The sequence below is a fragment of the Musca domestica genome, unplaced genomic scaffold (genome assembly GCF_030504385.1).
Source record: "Musca domestica strain aabys unplaced genomic scaffold, Musca_domestica.polishedcontigs.V.1.1 85, whole genome shotgun sequence".
Classification (NCBI taxonomy): domain Eukaryota; kingdom Metazoa; phylum Arthropoda; class Insecta; order Diptera; family Muscidae; genus Musca; species Musca domestica.
The window spans coordinates 2,856,307-2,875,791 of NW_026712418.1; the positions used below are offsets into that span (position 1 = coordinate 2,856,307).

Here is a 19,485-nt window from a genome sequence, read left to right on the forward strand (position 1 = left end):
TAGTCGACTACAGCCGTTATAATTGAATAAAAAACAAAAAGTGATATTGCCCTTTTTGTATTGACATGTGCCGACCTGTAGGCAAACTCCCAAAAGAGCAGCCAACTCAAACCAACCAAACTTTCGAAACCCAAACACGACAATAAACAGAAGCAAAAAAAAAAAAAAAAAACAATTCAACCAAAAAATATGACAAACAAAATAATAACAAAAAGGCATCAAATAAATTGTAACAACATATGAATTTGCCAAAAATTCTCATCAGAAATAAAAGCAAAGCTAAACACGCTGAAACCAGTCGGTGGGCTCACAGTCATATGACTACCTTTGAGAATTCTCATAGGTTTTACCAAAACATTGTTTAGTTTTATTTTACTGAAGCTCGGAGTGAACATTGCAGTGAGTCGCAGCATTTCCTTATTTAATAATTTATAAGTGAATAGCAAAAAAGTAGGCAAAGTTTTTGATTGAAAACAATTTTGAAACATATTTTAAAAACTGTTTCTATTTTCAATTTCCTTTTTTCCAGCTTCAATTCACCCCGGATCAGTGCAGCTTTAGAACGGCTAATGGGCACAAATGTAGTTCGACTAACTGACCGCAATTATATGAAAGAATTGCGAGAACGTATAGAGGAGGACTATCGCCAAAATCTACAGAAACGTATCAAGGCCAGAGAGGTAGGTCTTTCACTGTTTTTTCTTTTTTTACCCTAAACTTTGAAATTTAAGTGAGTCACTTTATAGTGGCATTGTTGCATGAAATATTCCCATGATGAATGAATGTCATGTTTGGTGGCAGTTTTACAATTTTCAAGTGGTTGCAGTTTCGCCGTATTTCCGTAATTCGAGTTCTCCCTTTTGGAAAAACGGAAACCACGAAAAACTAATTTAGTGACAAATATTACGCCTTAGTTTTTACTTTAAGTTTATATTCCATCATCGTTTCGTTTCCGCAAACAATTGCCAGTTGATGACATGGTGTCATGGAAATTCAATATTTGATTTCAATTGGCAGCAGTAATATGACCCTGGGTGGTGTTCAATATGAAGTAGGTTTTTGTTGCTGTTTTTATACGAAGTACATTACCGTCTGATACATAACCTTTGCAGTGAATGTAGGAGGGTAGCAGTGAATTGAAGTAATGTATTTGCAATGCATTCCAAAGAGTAAAGGAATCTCGGCTAAAGGAAATAAGTTCAAGTTTATTGTGAATGATTGTTTGAAAAGTGAAATAAGGGCTAAACAGCCTGTTTTTGGCAGCAAAGGCAAAGGCTATAGTCGTGCTGGGCGACCTCGTGATTCTCTACACCACTATAATTTTAAGAAAAGTTTTTTTTTAGATCTGAAACCCTTTTTTTATATCCTACACCACAAAGGTGTCAAGGTATTATACATTTATGCATTTGTCTATTACAAGCAAAAGGAAGCGAGATAGACCCATATTTCTTTTTGATTATCTGCATAGAATCACATTCTGCATTATGTATGTCCGTCCGTCCGTCTATGTATTTATTTTTGTGAACAAAGTACAGGTCCGATTTGCATTTTATTGTGCACCAAACGTGTAATATCAGCCCGAATTGTATGGAATTTTGCACATACAACAAACTTAGGCCTGAAAATATGTATGCCAAATTTGATTGAAATCGGTACAGATATAGCTATGGCTTCACAGCCATAATATGTCCTCCGTAACAACAACATGCGAGAAAATATATCAAATAAAACTAACAAAATACTTTTGCTAAATTTTTTCGAGATCGTTTCAGATTTGGATATAGCTCCCCTATATATCTGTATCATATTTCAAGTTTATTGTGCACCAAATGGGTAAAATAAGCCCGAATTGAAAAGGAACAAATGCCTCCGTAATTTTAGTAAAAATCGATTCAGAGCAGAGTTTATTTTGGCTTTAAATTATTACTATAAGCATAGTTGGTATGATTCTTGACCGACGTTACGACTCTCTTTACTGGTTATATGTTTTTGTACCCTCCACCATAGCATAGAGGGTATATTAAGTTTATCATTCCGATTGTAACACCTCGAAATATACATTTTAGACCCTTCAATTCTTGTAGGGACGTGTATTCTTGATCAGCATAAAATTCTATGTCGATTTAGCGATGTCCGTCCGTCTGTACAAATCACGCAAGGTTCCTAACGAATTGAAGTAAATTGATACAATTTTACTCAAATGTATGTTATGTCTGCAGGACTTTTGGTATTGAAAATGGGCCATGTAGGTCCACGTTTTGATATAGCCCCCATATAACAGTACCTCCCGATATTCGGTGTTTTGATAATTTTAGCGATACTTTTCACCTGAATTGTTTTGAATTTAGTATTTTAAGTTCGTAATGGATACTACAGCTTGTGCAGGTTCACGTCTTCGTATAGCCTCCATATAACGGTACCTCCCGATATTCGGTGTTTTGATCATTTTTGCGACAATATTCATCGGAATTGTTTCAAATTTGGTATTTGAAGTTCGAAATAAATTCTACAGCCTATGACACAAAATTGTCCGTCTTCGTATAGACCCCATATAACGGTACCCCCCTATATTCGGTGTTTTGATAATTTTAGCGATACTTTTCACCTGAATTGTTTTAAATTTAGTATTTGAAGTTCGTAATGGATACTACAGCTTGTGCAAGTTCACGTCTTCGTATAGCCCCCATATAACGGTACCTCCCGATATTCGGTATTTTGATGATTTTAGCCACATTATTCACCGATTTTTTTTTGTTAAGTTTCGCATTTGAATATTGTAATGGATTATAACAAAAGTTACCTATGCAGGCCCGTCGTAAAGACCCTAATGTAACAGCTACATTCGGTATTTTTAAGATTTTAACAGAATTTTTAACAGATTTTATTGTTTTTGAGAATTGTCAAATTCGTTCCAAATGGTGGTGGGTATTCAAAGTTCGGCTCGGACGAACTTACAGCTTTTTTACTTGTTATTTGTTTATTTTATTATTGAAATAATGTTTTAATCGGTTTTTGACAAGAGCCACCAAAACATGTAAATTTTCCGATATATGACAATGTACGTCTACAAAAATAACCGCGACTGTTAAATAAAAATTTAGGTACTTTTCACACCAAACATTACCATTTACATCTGTTAGCAAATGTGGCTAAAATCATCAAAAATAATACCCTATGCATATTTAGTAGAGCTCCCGTAACAAAAGAATTTATTTAAAGTAGATCCTATCACTTTTCAACATTTAGCTTTTGTGCAATTATTGTTTGCTATTGAGTGCGTGATATCTCTTGGAGGAGCTATACCTATATCTGAACCAATTTTCACCAAATTTAATGTACTTGTTTCTAGACTGAATTCGCTCAGATATGCCAAAATTCAGGTCATTTGGTCTTATATTAGCCATTTGGTGCACAATCTCAATCGGATAATAAATGCGACCGGCATTTTGTTCACAAAGATACATGGACGGGCGGACGGACTGACATGCATAAATCGAGTCAGAAAGTGATTCTCTTCCTTCCTCCCAGTTACAAACAAATGCACAAAGACATAATACCCTTACTACTATGTGGTGTAGGCTAAAAAATACCACAACAGGGTGTAACGTCGTGTGGGAGCTATACAATATCTTGTGAAATATGTTAGTTTCCTATATTAATTCGTTTTGGCTTTAGAGTGATTGCAAAAAACGGACGTACGATTTGTCTTATACTGTACACCATTCCGACGGATTTTTTTGGAAATTTTTCTAGTTTCTTCCAAATGATAGAGGGTATAAAGAGGTCGGCCTGGCCAGACTTACTTTTTCTACTTGTTCTATTTCTGCTTCTCCTAAATATTTTGCAATCATATCCAAAGGCTTCTATTCTGACCTGCTACGTGATTACAAATTAACATGGACAGACAGACGGACTCCTGCTCCTCCAATAATAAGAGGTGATACAAATTGTTGTGTGTATAACCAGTAAAGAATGGCCAAAAGTCATTCGGGCAGACTTAACAATACCCTACACCACTTGGCATATTTAGTAGAAACGTTTTAATGTAGATTTCACCAAATTTCAAGTACTTGTTTCCAGGATGAATTCAGTCAGAATTGCCAAAATTCACTCCATTTGGTCTGATATTAACCATTTGGTGCACAATAAACGTGAAATCACAATAATTTTTATACCCTCCACCATACATAGTATGGAGGGTATATTAAGTTCGTCATTCGGTTTGTAACTCATCGAAATAATCATTTTACACACAACAAAGTATACATATTCTTGATCAGCGTAAAATTCTAAGACGATTTAGCCCTGTCCGTCCGTCTGTCCGTCCGTCCGACTGGTCAAGTTCGAAGATGGGCTATATCGGTCAACGATATCGTATAGCCCACATATAACGGTACCCCGATATTCGGTATTTTGATTGTTTTAGCCATATTTTTTATTTGAATCGTCTGAAATTCTACACAACGAGTTCCTTGTGGGTATTTTACCCCCTGAAAGAGAATTGTCAATATAGATCCACGATATTGTATATCCCCCATAAAACGGTACCCCACAATATTCGGCATTTTGATGATTTTAGCCGCATTTTTCGACGGAATTGTCTAAAATTCTGCACAAGGGGTTCCCTGTGAGAACTTTACTCCCTAAAAGGGAAGTGTCTACATAGGCCCAAAATATGGTATAAACTCCATATAACGGTATCCCCCGATATTCGGGATTTTCATGATTTTAGCCACATTTTCCAATGGAATGGTCTGAAAATCCGTACAACGAGTTCCTTGCTATTACTTTATTTATTGAAATAGAATTATCTATATAGGTCCGAATAGGGGGTACAACAGTACCCCCGATATTCGGCATTTTGATGAAATTAGGCACATTTTTTAACGGAATTATCTGAAGTTCTACACTTTAGGAACACTTTACCCCCTGACAGGGAGTTCTCTATATAGGTCCATGATATCGTATATTCCCATATAACGGTACCCCCCGATATTCGGTATTTTGAAAATTTTACCCACATTTTTACTTTATCCCTAGAGATTTGCCTATATAGGTCCACAATATCGTTTATCACCCCATATATCGGGACCTTCTGAGATTTTAATAGAATTTTTAATGGATTTTATTTTTATTTTTTGAATATGTCCTAATTCGTTCCAAATGGTGGAGGGTATTCAAAGTTCGGCCCTGCCGAACTTACTGCTTTTTTACTTTTTTTTTTCAATTTTATTGAATGAAAGCAAAAATGTCGGAAATAGCATGACTGCGATAGTGCTGGGTTCCGTTGGAGTGTCCAAGGTCTGCGGCCAAAGTGTTTGCGTACCCAAGGCTCTAATACACCCTCCAGTATATTTTCGCCATAATATTCGGCATTTTTACTGTATCATGCTTGAATTCCATCGAATAACTTTTTTTTCTGGGAAATTCTTAACAAAATGCTTTTGTACGCTTGCAAACAATATTATGAGCTGTCACTGGAATAATTTTAACAGCTGTCGGACGAGTGGCTTAGAAATGACAGCTGTCTGAAGTTGGTTGCAGTTTTTTCATCTCACCCTGTATATATGGGAGATATAGATATATCTGAAGAGATTTTCACTAAATTGCACTTGCTTCTAGACCGACGGACGGTCGGATGTACAATTACGGTCGGATGCACAATTAACCTGAAATCGGTTGAAGATATATATGGGAGTAAAAATTTAAACCGATTCTCGTCCTGGGGACAAACAAATATTGTTAGCAAAATGTCACCGTAGTGGGATAAAAATTCGACCTGCATTTTGTTCGCAAGAATGCATAGACAGATGGACGGACGGATGGACAGACTAACTGACATTCATAAATCAACTCAGAAAGTGATTCTATGAAGATCCTGAAAAGTAACTATAGGTCTATCTCGATTCCTTCTTAATGTTACAAACATATGCACAAAGACATAATACCCCTACCACTGTGTGGTGTAGGGTATAAAAAATGCAGTTTCCTGTACATTTGTCATTTCATATGACAATTTAGAAATCCCAAGGACAAACTCGTCTTGTACGCGGACTAAATACAAAATATATTTGTATTTAACTGGGCGCAGTATTAAAATATTTGTAACCAAGAAACATATTTGTAGGGAGCCCTCTCACCTTAAAAAGTCTGGTTGCAAAAAGCTACAGCCAACTCGAGCCTGGCTGAGACTTTTACGACTATAAACTTTTCTGCGAAGAAATCCTGCCAAAAACTAAACAAATTCCCAACCTCTCAGATTGACTGTTTCACAGTTCCACAACTTAAATGGAAATTTCCATGACTCAGTTATTTGTTATGTTTTCGCTTAAATATCGATGAGATATATTCATAAAATACAAACAATTCATAAAAACCAAAAAAATTCCAAAGTTATTTCTGTTTATTATTAACTATGCCAATGATTGGCACCTGCCAAAGTTTCTTTTGATAGTCTGTCTCATGTCATTTGATTTTGAAATTAAGCTTTGTGTGATGAATGGCAGTCCTCAAAGAGTTAACGTCACCTCATAAAATGAACCAAAGATTAATCTCTGAAATACGATAATTTAAAATATTTTCAATGGAGCGCCATTACGATGTCTTCTCGATTAGCGGTTGCAAACCAAAAAAAAAAAAAGCCATAAAACAGACCTCTCCGATAATCATAATATCAAGCAATTTTCTCCAATCGAAAAAAATGAGAAAATTCTATTGTTTTTCCTAATCTCCAAAAAAAAAAAAAAGGAAAATGAAACATAATAACCAAACAAATTAAAGTGACACTTTTGTCACCCAAAAAGAAATCATGACACCAGGGGAAAATAACACAACAACAATATTGACAACAACAATCGACTTGGCAACGAAAATATTTGTGAAAATAAGCCCAGAGAAATGGTTTATTGGCATTGCAATCGACAGACAAAACAAATTAGCGATAAATCGAAACCTTAGTTACCTTTCCACCAACCAAACACACCACCACCCTCCCCCCCCCACAACTTTGACATTGTCAAACATACCTTGACTCATAACTTATTGGGTATTTAAGAGTTTCATGATAGCACGTCATCCTTTCTTTGAATTCACTCCCCTTTTTCGCTTTTCTTTTTCATAGCTTAAAGAAGTCGAACGAGAACGAATTTTAATTATTGAAGGCAAAACCAAAGTTATTCCTGATGAGTTGGCAGATGACCCCATTTTTGTGGTGGACAAAAAAGCCGATTTGGAAATATCAAAGGCCAGAGCAAAGGTAAGAGGATTTGCCAGCAACAACAGCAATAACACCCCTACCAGGGGTATTAAAAGGATTTATTGGAAGTTATGATGAGATTTTTGTTTAACAAATTATCCTTCTTGTTGTTGTGTTTGTTGTTGCTTAGCTTAAAACAAATCGAGAAAAGAATTCGGAACGTTTGAAGCTGCAAGGTGCCAAATGGCAACGTGAACGTATCCAGCACGAAGAGAATGAAGCGCAGCGTTTGGATCAATTACGCAATCGTATACAGGATCAGGATAATTTAGAGCGGCAATATACTGAAGAGGATGCCACCAAGGGAGTCGATTTGTTGAGGTAAGTTTTTTGTGATTGTTGCAAAATTGTTAAGATTACTGAGCCATTATTTTATAGAAGTTATAAAGTATCAGTCGGGTTTTTCGACAGATGTATACCCTCAGCCAATATCCGTATATTTAAGTATATTTTGACATGTTTTATGATTATTCAAAATGATGACACATTATGGAGAGTGTTCCGAAGAAGTGGGCCAACATTTCGTATCTAGCCTAAGCTTGATATGAATATAACAACGTTGCCAATTTGGACTACATAGGACTACTTCTTTTATTTTATATGAGTGAGCTATAGTCGACCGTGAGGTATAGTCGACACAAGTGTTCATCTTATACGGATGTTCAAGTTTTGTTATGAGTTATGAGAGTATTGAAAAATGTGACTCTTTTTGGGTGAGATACCAGAAGGCGTGTTCTGATATCTATCATCTTCATGTTAGTAAAAATATTGGGATATGTGAAATTGGAGTAAACCGACATATCTCATCTTCGCACCAGATTTTGTATTGATAGAAATACCGGAATGTGTGAAGAGAATCTTAGCCCTACTTCGCATTTTATGACCGTTTTCTTAATCAAAATTATAATTGTTTCTGGGGGAGGCAACAGGAAGAGTGAGCCAACTTATTCCGTCTTCACACCAGATCTCGTACTAATAAAAATATTCGGATATGTGAAATTTGAAGATAATCGGATGCTCACATTGCATTTAACAAGCTTCAAAATTCAAAATTTTCAGAACCAAATTTTGACCTGAAGCTCCGGAAAGAGCGAACCGGCAAGAGTTTGAAAGGTATCGGGTGATCATTTCGAGTTTTATAGCTTCGTGGTTATTCAAAAATTTTACCCGTTGTGGGGGAGGAAACAGACCAGGACAAGACCAAGGTGAAGGTACCATATTTATTCCTTCTATTGGTAGAAATATTGGGATATTCCATATTTTAGGGTAATCAAACTCTTATTTCACATTATATAAGTGTTATAATTATTGAAAATTTTCGCACCTGACCTAGAACTAATAAAAGCATTGGGATATACAAAGTTTTCACAAAATTAGATGATTTTATCTTTGTCTATATGGAACATTATTTTCTGTGAAAATGTTGACCTTTTGTGGGGAGGTACCAGAAGGAGTAAACCATTGGCCCATTCCCGGCGAAGCGCTTGCTTGAATTGGTATTTTTTAGTGCCAACCTTGCTTTCCAAAATACTCCAGACGCAATAGTCCAACGGATTGGTATCCGAAGCTTTTAGTGGACATTGTGCGCTGGATATGAAGCGAGGAACCTCATTTTGTAACCATTTTGGGTGGCGCGTGCTGAGTGCAATGGTGCTGAGTCCTGTTGAGATGTTCAAGGTCTGTGCCCAAGGCTTTAATACATCCTCCAGAATATTTCTGCGATAATATTCGGTATTCATTCTGATGCCGCGGTCGATTAATACGAGCGGAGAGCGACCATCGGCCACCACTTTCGGCTAAGCGAAGCAACTCTTTACCTCTTCTGAGTCTATTTTCTTTCTGTTGTGGTGTAAGTTCTTGCGCTTTTTGGAATTTCAATGGCTTTACCCCGAGCTCCATTTTCAATATTGGCCAAATGGAATCCATTTTTCGGCCACTGCGACGCGGGTTTCGATCAAGTCACTTCTTTACTTTTCGAACCATTTCTTCTGATGTTGCTGTTACCAGTATGACAGTAACTAACGATAGTACGAGACACAAAAGATTTATTCGCATTTAAATGCTGGAGTGCTCTGACAATAGCCACTTGTGTTTTTCCAGCCAAATATAAAGGAATCACACTATCACGCTTGAATTCCATAACGAATAACTTTTTTCTGAAAAATTCTCACCAAAACGCTTTTGTACGCTTGTAAACAATATAAAAAGCTGTCGCTGGAATAATTTTAACAGCTGTCGGACGAGTGGCTTTGAAATGACAGCAGTCTGAAATTGGTTGCAGTTTTTCATCTCACCCTGTACTTTCGTAACATCCTGAGTTTTTCTTTGTTGCACAGTATACATTAGTGAAACAAAATTTCAATCCTTTGTGAAGAGTTCTTTCTATAAGTGATATTTCGAAGAGCATTGCACCTCTACAAATGTTTGGGGTAAATTAATGCTTGTTTCAACTTTTTATGCCCTCCATCATAATATATAGGGTCTACGTCTGCGAATAACCTCCATATAACGGTACCTCCCTATATTCGGTATTGTGATGATTTTAGCGAAATAATCCATTGGAGTTGTTTCAAATTTTATTTTTGTAGTCTCTAATGGGTACTACCATCTGTGACAGAAAATTGCCTATGTAGGTCCAGGTCTTCGTATAGGTCCCAAATAATGATACCTCTTACATTCGGGTTTTTATATGATTTCGGCGATATTATTCATCGGAATTGCATCAAATTTCATATGTGAAGTTCCTAATGGGTACTACTATTTGTGACAGAAAATTGTCTTTGCAGATCCACGTCTTTGTAGGACCTACTATAACAGTAACTCCTTATATTCGACATTTTTATGACTTCGCAATATATTTCAACCGATTTTTTTTTTTTTTTTTTGAAAATTTACAATATCCTTTCGAATTATTAAAATTTTGGCCCGGCCGAACTTACTGCTTTTTATACCCTACACCACATAGTGGTAAGGGTATTATGTCCTTATGCATTTGTTTGTAACATGGAGAGCGAAACGAGATAGACCCATAGTTCCTTTTGGAGATCAGCATAGAATCACATTTTGAGTCGATTTATGGATGCCCGTCCGTCTGTTTGTCCGCCCATGTATTTTTTTAAACAAAATGTGGGTCGCATTTATTATTCGATTTAGTTGAAATTTTCTAAGTAACATTTGTTTGGTTCAAGGTCGAACCCTATGGAAATTGTTGAAAATCGGTCCAAATTTAGATAAACCTCCCATATATATCTTCATCCGATTTTAGGTTTCTTGTGCACCAAATGGCTAATATCAGTCCAAATGGTGTGGATTTTGCTACATCCGACCGAATTCAGCCTACAAGCATGTGCTTCAAATTTGGTGAAAATTGGTTCAGATATAGCTATTGCTCCTATATATATATTTCATCCGATTTTGGCGTTAAAGTCTCTTACATTCGTTATGTGCAGACACAGCCTAGCAATTCATAGATCAAATTTTATCAAATTCAGTTCAGATTTGGATATAGCTCCCATATATATCTTCATCCGATTTTAGGTTTTATGTGCACCAAATGGCTAATATTAGACCAAATAGTGTGAATTTTGGCACATCCGACTAGAAGTAAGTACACCAAAATTGGTGAAAATCGGTTCAGATATAGTTCCCATATATATGTTTCATCCGATTTTGTTTTTAAGTCCCTCATATGAGTAATATGCATTCGACAACAATGATGTCTTTTTCAAGATATCTTATATATCACAGAAAAACTTTTGCCAAAAAAATGCTAATATCAGCCAAAATGGAGTGAATTTCGGGCCGTACGTTTCCATTTTGTGCTCGGCTCCGATATATATTTATACCCTACATACAACCAAATTAGGCCTGAAAATTAATATGCTAAATATGATTGAAATCGGTTCAGATATAGCTATAGCTCCCATATATATTGTTCATCCGATTTGTTATATTTGTTACCCACAGCCGTAATATGCACTCCGTAACAACGATATTCAGGGAAATATATAAAATACAGCTCAGAAATATCTTTGCCAAATTTGGTCAGGATCGGTTCAGATTTGTATATAGCTCCCATATATATCAAATGGGCAATACAAGTCCGAATGTAAAAGATACAAATGCTTCGGCATATTTAGTCTTTTGAACTTTAAATTATAATTATAATCATAGAACTCTACTAAATTAGCAAAGTGGTGTAAGGTATCCTAAAGTCGGCCCCGCCCGACTTTAAGACTTTCTTTGATGGTTTTCCATTTCCCTTACCTCTCTCTCCTACAAACAAAGACTTGCCGTAAGAAATCTTGGCCTATATAAATTCGGACATTGTTGAAGAAAACCTTTTTAACTAATTCAGTTTTATAATTGATTCCAACACAATAAATACTGAATATGCGAAAAATCTGGGTTGGAAATATTATAAATTAAAAAAAAAACCTAATGACAACTTCCCTAATGTATAGAAACTCCAGAGTGGAAGCTGACTTATAACCATTCATTGATTATAACCTAACGTCAATTTATAGGTGAATCTTAACAAGCAGAAAATTATAAATTTGTTGTATGTTTTACGGCCTATGATGAAAATGTCTTTATATTTTTTTCTATACTATGTCGTTTCAGGGTTTTGTGTGCGGGTGGGTGTTTCGCGTAAAAATTCAAGACCAACATAATAAAGTTATTTGACATGAGAAAAGCTTTGTTACATAAAACAAAAGACATAAAATATTATTACATCAAACCATTAAAAAGTAAATGATGGGATGATTTATTATGACGGATGTTGTTCATAATATGTGAGCGGGATTAAGGTATGTGTGATAGGTGTTCGTTTGGGGGTGGCACTTTTGTTTTTAAAATGTGAAGGAAATAGCAAATAGATCATTATTATTTTATTCTTATTTTATATATTTGTATACCCTCCACCAAAATATGGAGGGTATATTAAGTTTGTCATTTCGTTTGTAAAAGCTGGAAATATACATTTTAGACCCCACATAGTATAAATATTCTTGATCAGCATAAAATTCTATGTCGATTTAGCAATGTCCGTCTGTGGAAATCACTCTGGGTTCCGAACGAAAAGACGAAAGTTGTCCTGCCTGGTATTGAAAATGGGTCATGTAGGTCCAACTTTTTGTATAGCCCCTCACATAATTGTACCTCCCTATTCTCCGTATTTTTGTGATTTAAGCGACATTATTCACCGGAAATGTTTCAAATTTGGTATTTGAAGTTCCTAACGGATGCTACAGCCTATGACAGAGTATTGTCTGTGAAGGTCCTCGTCTTTGTATAGCCCCAATATAGTGGTACCTCCCGATATTCTGTATTTTGATGATTTAAGCTACATTATTCACCGATTTTTTTTTTTTTTTTTGAATATTGTAATGGCTTATGACAAATGTTGCCCATGTAGGTCCATGTCCTCATATAGACACTAATATAACGGCTGCATTCGGTATTTTTATACCCTCCACCATACTATGGAAGGTATATTAACTTTGTCATTCCGTTTGTAACTCCTCGAAATACTCATGTCAGACCCAACAAAGTATATATATTCTTGATCAGCGTAAAATTCTAAGTCGACTTAGCCAAGCCTGTAATCACGCTATCTTTCGAACGAATTGAGATAGAAGGCTAACATTTTGCACACGTGTAGGCAGTAGGCAGGTTAAGTTCGTAAATGGGCCATGTAGGTCAACGTTTTCATATAGCCCCCATATTACGGTACCTCCCGATATTCCGTATTTTGATGATTTTAACGACATTATTTACCGGAATTGTTTCAACTTTAGTATTTGAAGTTCGAAGTGGATACTACAGCCTATGACAGAAAATTGTCTGTGCAGGTCCACGTCTTCGTATAGCCCCTTATAACGGTACCTCCCAAAATTCGGTATTTTGATGATTTTAGCGTTTTTATTCACCGGAATTGTTTCAAATTGCGTATTTAGAGTTCGTAATGGGAACTACAATCTGTGACAGAAAAATTGCCTATGCAGGTCCAGGTCTTTGTATAGGCTCCATATATCAGTACCACCCTATATTCGGTATTTTCAGTATATATACAATGACCACCGTAATTGTTTGAGATATCGTATTTGACGTTAGTAATGGATGCTATAGCCTGTGACAAAAAATTGTCTATGCAGGTACAGGTCTTCGTATAGCATCGATATAACGGTACCTCCATATATTCGGTATTTTGATGATTTTAGCTACATTATTCACCGTTTATTTCAAGTTTCGAATTTGAATATGGCAATGGCTAATGACAAACAATGCCTATGTAGGTCCATGTCGTATAGACCCCAATATAACGGCTATATTCCGTGTTTTTAAAATTTTAACAGAATTTTTTAAGGATTTTTTTTTTTTTTTTTTTGAAAATTTCCAAATTCGTTCCAAATGGTAGATGGTATTCGAAGTTCGGCCCGGCCGAACTTACTGCTCTTTAACTTGTTAATTTTACAATATTTAATATAAACACCCACCCCTTGATATGAACCCCCTTGAATGATCCCACACGATTTTATGTATATTCAGGATTGTATCTACAATAGTCAACTAATGTGCCTAAACATGGAAATATAACATATTTCACCTTCGGGAAATCTCGTTATGCAAAATGGACAATCTATGTCCAAATTCCATAGTACCAACCTCCATTGTATTTGGGTTAATGAAGGTTTTTTTTTAGCCAGTACGGGGTTTGGCTTATTATACCCTCCTACCCTTGGAAAGGAGGATATATTAACTTTGTCATTCCGTTTGTAACATTCTTAAATATTCGTCTTAGACCCCATAAAGTATATATATTCATAATCAGCATAAAATTCTGTCTGTCCGTCTGTCTGTCTGTTGAAATCACGATACAGCCCACACTCTACGTCAAAGACGCCAAAATTTAGCAGAGCAATTTGCATTGTGTCTAGGATGGTTGGTATTGAAAATGAGATATATCGGTCCACGTTCTGGTATAGTCCCCATATAAAGGTACCTCCCGATATTCGGTATTTTAGTTTTTTTGCCACATTTTTCTCGGATTTGTCTAAAAATCGGTATTTGTGGGTCATAATGGTTTCCAGCTCCGGTGGCGAAACATTGAATGTATGGGTCCATGATTTGGTATAGCCTCCATATAACGGTACCTCCCGATATTCGGTTATTTGATGATTATTGCCACATTTTTTCACGGATTTGTCTGAAATTTGGTATTTGTTGGTCATAATGGGTTCCAGCTCCGGTCGTGAAACATTGCATGCATGGGTCCATGATTTGATATAGCCTCCATATAACGGTACCTCCCGATATTCGGTATTTTTATGGTTTTTGCCACATTTTTTCACTGATTTGTCTAAAAATTGGTATTTGTGGGTCATAATGGGTCTTAGTTCGTGTGGCGAAACATTGTAATTATAGGTCCACGTTTTGGTGTAGCCTCCATATAACGGTACCTCCCGATATTCGTCATTTTAATGGTTTTTGCCACATTTCTTCTAATGTTTCTTTTACCCTAAGCTGGATGATATTAAAGGTTTGGCCCGGCCAAACTTAATGTTTTTTTACTTGTTTTTCTATGAAAACATGAAATGAATGTAATTTTCTTTACAAAATTTTTCATATGACATTTCTTTCCTTTACAAAAGTTTTCATTTGAATTTTTTGTCCAACGAGAGACACAAATTAACTATATTCCATTCTTTATAGAGCATACAAAAACCTTCATTCCCTTAGCTCATTCAGGCAGTGCCTCTCCTCCATTTCTTTAAAATAAAATAACTATTTTGTGCGTGTAGCACTTCCCGGTCCCGGTCATACATTGCACAATTCGCCTGAATTCTGTTAATCACTTGGCTTTTAAAGAATTCACGGTACACTCCACGTACACACTACCGCTTCCCCCCTCCCCACGATATTAATTAAAACATACAAACATATTTTATACAATGACTTGTACCATATTTAGTTTAATTAATTTTTTCCCCATCCTTATGGTTGCAAATTGAAACGTTTTTATTTACAAGACATGCAAAAAGGATTACAACTTTTCTTATTGTGCTCGTTACCATCTTCTTCTCCTCTTCTCTTGTGTGTGGAAACTCTCAACTTTAACTACTATCACTTACTTCATTATATAGCCAGTTTGTTTTAATCTTTTGGTGTCTTTTGTCTGGTATTCTCTTCGCAGGATTCACGATGAGGAATGGCGGCCATGTGAACAACGTTTGAAAGATTTCCTGGAACAGGAAAGAGCAAAAATGAAGGAACGTTCCGAACGTGTACCCACACCGTTTACTTCAGACCCTAAGGATATGCAACAGATTTTGAGAGCAAGGTAATGAAGAACGCATTTTCTTTTATTGTTTGTATGTATGTGTGTGTGCGTATTGAATGATATAATTGATTTGGTTAGAATTCGATGTCTCTTTAATAATTTTCCAATTTATTTTTGTCCTATGTGTGTGTGTGTGTTTTTGACAGAAAACGTTTCCAGGAAACCGAATTACGTATACGCAAGCACATCGATGAACAATTGTTGCGGCAGCAGCAAGAGGACCAGGGGCAACGTGAAAAACTGCCAAATGCGTATTCGGAAGTCGATGAGCAACCTCCAAAGCAGGTAAGTCTTTTATATTTACCTTTGCGGGGATATACGATAAGAAGTGGGCCGATAAGTCCCATAGTCACAAGAAATGTAATATAGGCGGACATATTGTTTTGTGCGATCAAGAATCAAGAATTTGAAATCTTGATCTTTTGTGGAAGATAACATAAGAAATGATCGCAATGTAGTTGAAAATATTGCTGTGCACAAAGTAATAGGAAACATCAGTTATATATTTTGCAATCAATGATTATGGAGGGAGGTGTAAATATGGATAGACCAATTTTGCAAATTCGATCAAAGTTTTAGAAAATTATTACGATGCATCAAATTTGGACGAAATCTAAAGTTTGCTCGAAGAAAACAACACAAATCACTTAATCGGAAAACTTTATCAGAACCATAACCAACTTGGTGGTATCAATATATAGGGGAAGTACCAAAACGTGGAGTTACATAACTTACTTGCAAAGTATTTAAATTTGCTTGCCTTTATCGATCTAGATCGGTCACTTTATAAGTTAGATTAGATTTCAAGATATTAAATTAAAACCACTTTTGAAGGCAATTAGCCACCTAAAAAGTAAAGAAGTTAGTTTTTTATTACATTTTATACAATATTGGTCGGGACCTTGAAAAGCATTGTACAACAAGTAAAAAAACAGCTTGATTGGGCCTGGTCTCTTCTAGGGGGTAAAGTACTCAGAAGGAACACCTTGTATGAATTTTCAGAAATTTCCATTGGAAAATTTGGCTACAATCATCAAAATATCGAATTTCGGGAGGTACCGTTATATGGGGGATATACTATATCGTGGACCTATATGGACAATTTTCTTTCAGGGGCAAAAGTACTCACAAAGAACTCCTTGTGCAGAATTTTACAGAAAATTTCGGTATTGTCTTTCTCCTAGAAGAGAATTGCCATAGCGCAATGTTTTAGTATAGCAGCCATTTAAAGATAATGTCGCCAGGTTTTGGCGACATTCGTTTTTATAGTTCGTAAGGGGTACTTCAATCTATGATGGAAAATTGTGGAAAATGCAGATTCAAGTCTTCGTTGGTTAATAATGTCGCTGAAATCATCAAAATACCGAATATCGGGAGGAATCGTTATATGGGAGCTATTCTATACCGATATTCGGTATTTTGATGATTTCAGCGACATTATTAACCGGAAAATTTTCAAATTTCGTATTTTAAGTTCGCTCTAGGTACTATGTACAAGCTATGAAGGAAAATGGTATATGCAGGTACATGTCTTTGTATTGCCCACATATAACGGTACCTCCCTTTATACGGTATTATCCACCAGAAGTTTTTCAAAACTCGTATTAATGGGTACTACAGTAAAAATTGCGCATGCAGGTCCACCGCTTTGTATAGACACCATATAACGGTACCTCCCGATATTCGGTATTTTGATGATTTTAGCGACACTATTCACCGGAATTGTCTTTTTACCCTCCACCACTGTATCTAGGGAATCGTTTAAAATTTTTTTGATAATTTTAGCGTCATTATTTATCGGAATTGTTTCAAATTTTGAATTTAAAATTCGTAATGGATATTACAGCCTATGACAGAAAATTGTCTGTGTGGGTCCACGTCTTTGTATAGCCCCCATATAACGGTACCTTCCCATATTCGGCACTTTGATGATTTTAGCGACATTATTCAACGGAATTGTTTCAAATTTGGTATTTGAAGTTTGTAATGGACATTACAGGGTATGACAGAAAAGTGTCTGTGCAAGTCAACATTTTGGTATAGCCCCAATATAATAGTACCTTCCTATATAGGTGATTTTAGCTACATTATTATACCCTACAACACTATGTGTTGGGGGTATTATAAGTTTTATTGGGCCAAAAATTATGTAACACCACGAAATATTGTTTTCCCACATAAGAAAGTATATATGGATCTTCCTATCTCGCCGAGTTGAGTCGATCTAGCTATGTATGCCCGTCCGTCCGTCTGTCCGTCTGTCCATGTTAATTTGTAATCACTCTACAGGTCGCAATTATAGCCCGATCTTCACGAAATTTAGAAAGGAGGTGGGGCTAGGGTCAGTATAGAACCCTATTTCTTTTGGAGATGATCGCATAATATTTAGGGGTTGAAATGGACCAAAAACTGAAAAAATTCCTGATTTTGCAGTTGCTCTACAGGTCACAATTATAGACCAATCAAAGCGGAAGTTAGCATGGGGCTAGAGCTTAGGACTGGGCAGAAGCTTTCCAATTTTGATGGTCATCGGGTAATATTTTGTGGGTGAAATAGGCCACAACATTTGTGTTAAATAATAGTCAAATTTTCCATTAAACCGCGAATATTTTAAATCCCGGCGAAATCGGAAATAGACGAACAGGTCAGTTCTGATCGTTACGTAGATGCTGATAGTAAATATATCGTATATATATAGCGAAATATACAATGTGTATATACAAAGGAAGGGGATGTTAGTTAGAATGCTTATATCTCAAGAATGGCTGGACCGATTTTGACAAATTTTGTCAATTCAGAATGCACTCTTGACATAAAAGTATAAAATCTAACAAAATCGCAGAAAAATATGCTAATAATGATGTTAATATAGATTTTGTAGTATTTTGTGACATTTTTTTTTATTTTTTCATATTTTTTATCGCATGCGATTTTTTCATTTTGGCTCATAATATTGAAGTGTATATTTTGTAATATTTTTTCACCTTACAACACAGGTTGGGGATATTATATAAGTATTACAATTATCGTCCTATCCTAACGAAAATTTTCACAAGAGTAGGGTTAGGCTCAGAAGTGCTAGACCTATTGTTTTCAAGGATGTCCGCAATATATTTAGGGGTGAAATCGACCAACAGCTAAATAAGTTCCCGACTTTACAGCCGGTATAAAGATCACAATTATAAACTAGAGGTCATGAAATCTAGCATGAAGTTAGATTTTAGGGCAGCGGGTATAATGGACAACTACTTTTGCGTAAAAAAAATACAAACATTACTTACAGGCGATATCCGAAATACACAAAAGGCTAACTTCTGGCTTTTTATGCTTATTTTGGTTAACGAATATAGTCAAATATCCTAGACAAACAAATCACATAGATGAGACTAAATTTGGAGATACTAAATTTAATTTTGGAGATGATTGCAAAATATTTAGGGGTTCAAATTAACCAAAACAGAACTGTTTTTCCGATCACACAATTAAATCCAATCGACACGCCTGTGAAGAGAGTTAGAGACAGGGAAGAATTCTAGCATTTTGGATGACCATTGGATTATATTTAGACGGAGTGTATAAAAATCCTAATTTTGTGACAAAAGTTGCCTATGGTCCACGTCGTCGTTTAGACCCTATATGACGGCTAAATTTTGTATTTTAACTGAATTTTTAACGGATTTTATTTATTTATTATTATTATTATTATTATTATTATTATTATTATTATTATTATTATTATTATTATTATTATTATTATTATTATTATTATTATTGTTATTATTATTATTATTATTATTATTATTATTATTATTATTATTATTATTATTATTATTATTATTATTATTATTATTATTATTATATAATAATATATTATTATTATTATTAT

At 35.4% G+C, this 19,485-nt stretch overlaps 1 protein-coding gene across 2 annotated transcripts in view; it reads left to right on the forward strand.

The window, feature by feature from the left end:
- LOC131806733 (putative golgin subfamily A member 6-like protein 3) overlaps window positions 1–19,485 on the forward strand; it is a 106,042-nt gene that overhangs the window by 77,849 nt on the left and 8,708 nt on the right. For both annotated transcript variants that reach the window (XM_059131367.1, XM_059131366.1), the window contains 5 exons: window positions 530–680; window positions 7,121–7,255; window positions 7,386–7,576; window positions 15,453–15,599; window positions 15,746–15,884. In XM_059131367.1, the coding sequence (XP_058987350.1) occupies window positions 530–680; window positions 7,121–7,255; window positions 7,386–7,576; window positions 15,453–15,599; window positions 15,746–15,884 (763 nt within the window). The remainder of the gene's footprint in view (window positions 1–529; window positions 681–7,120; window positions 7,256–7,385; window positions 7,577–15,452; window positions 15,600–15,745; window positions 15,885–19,485) is intronic.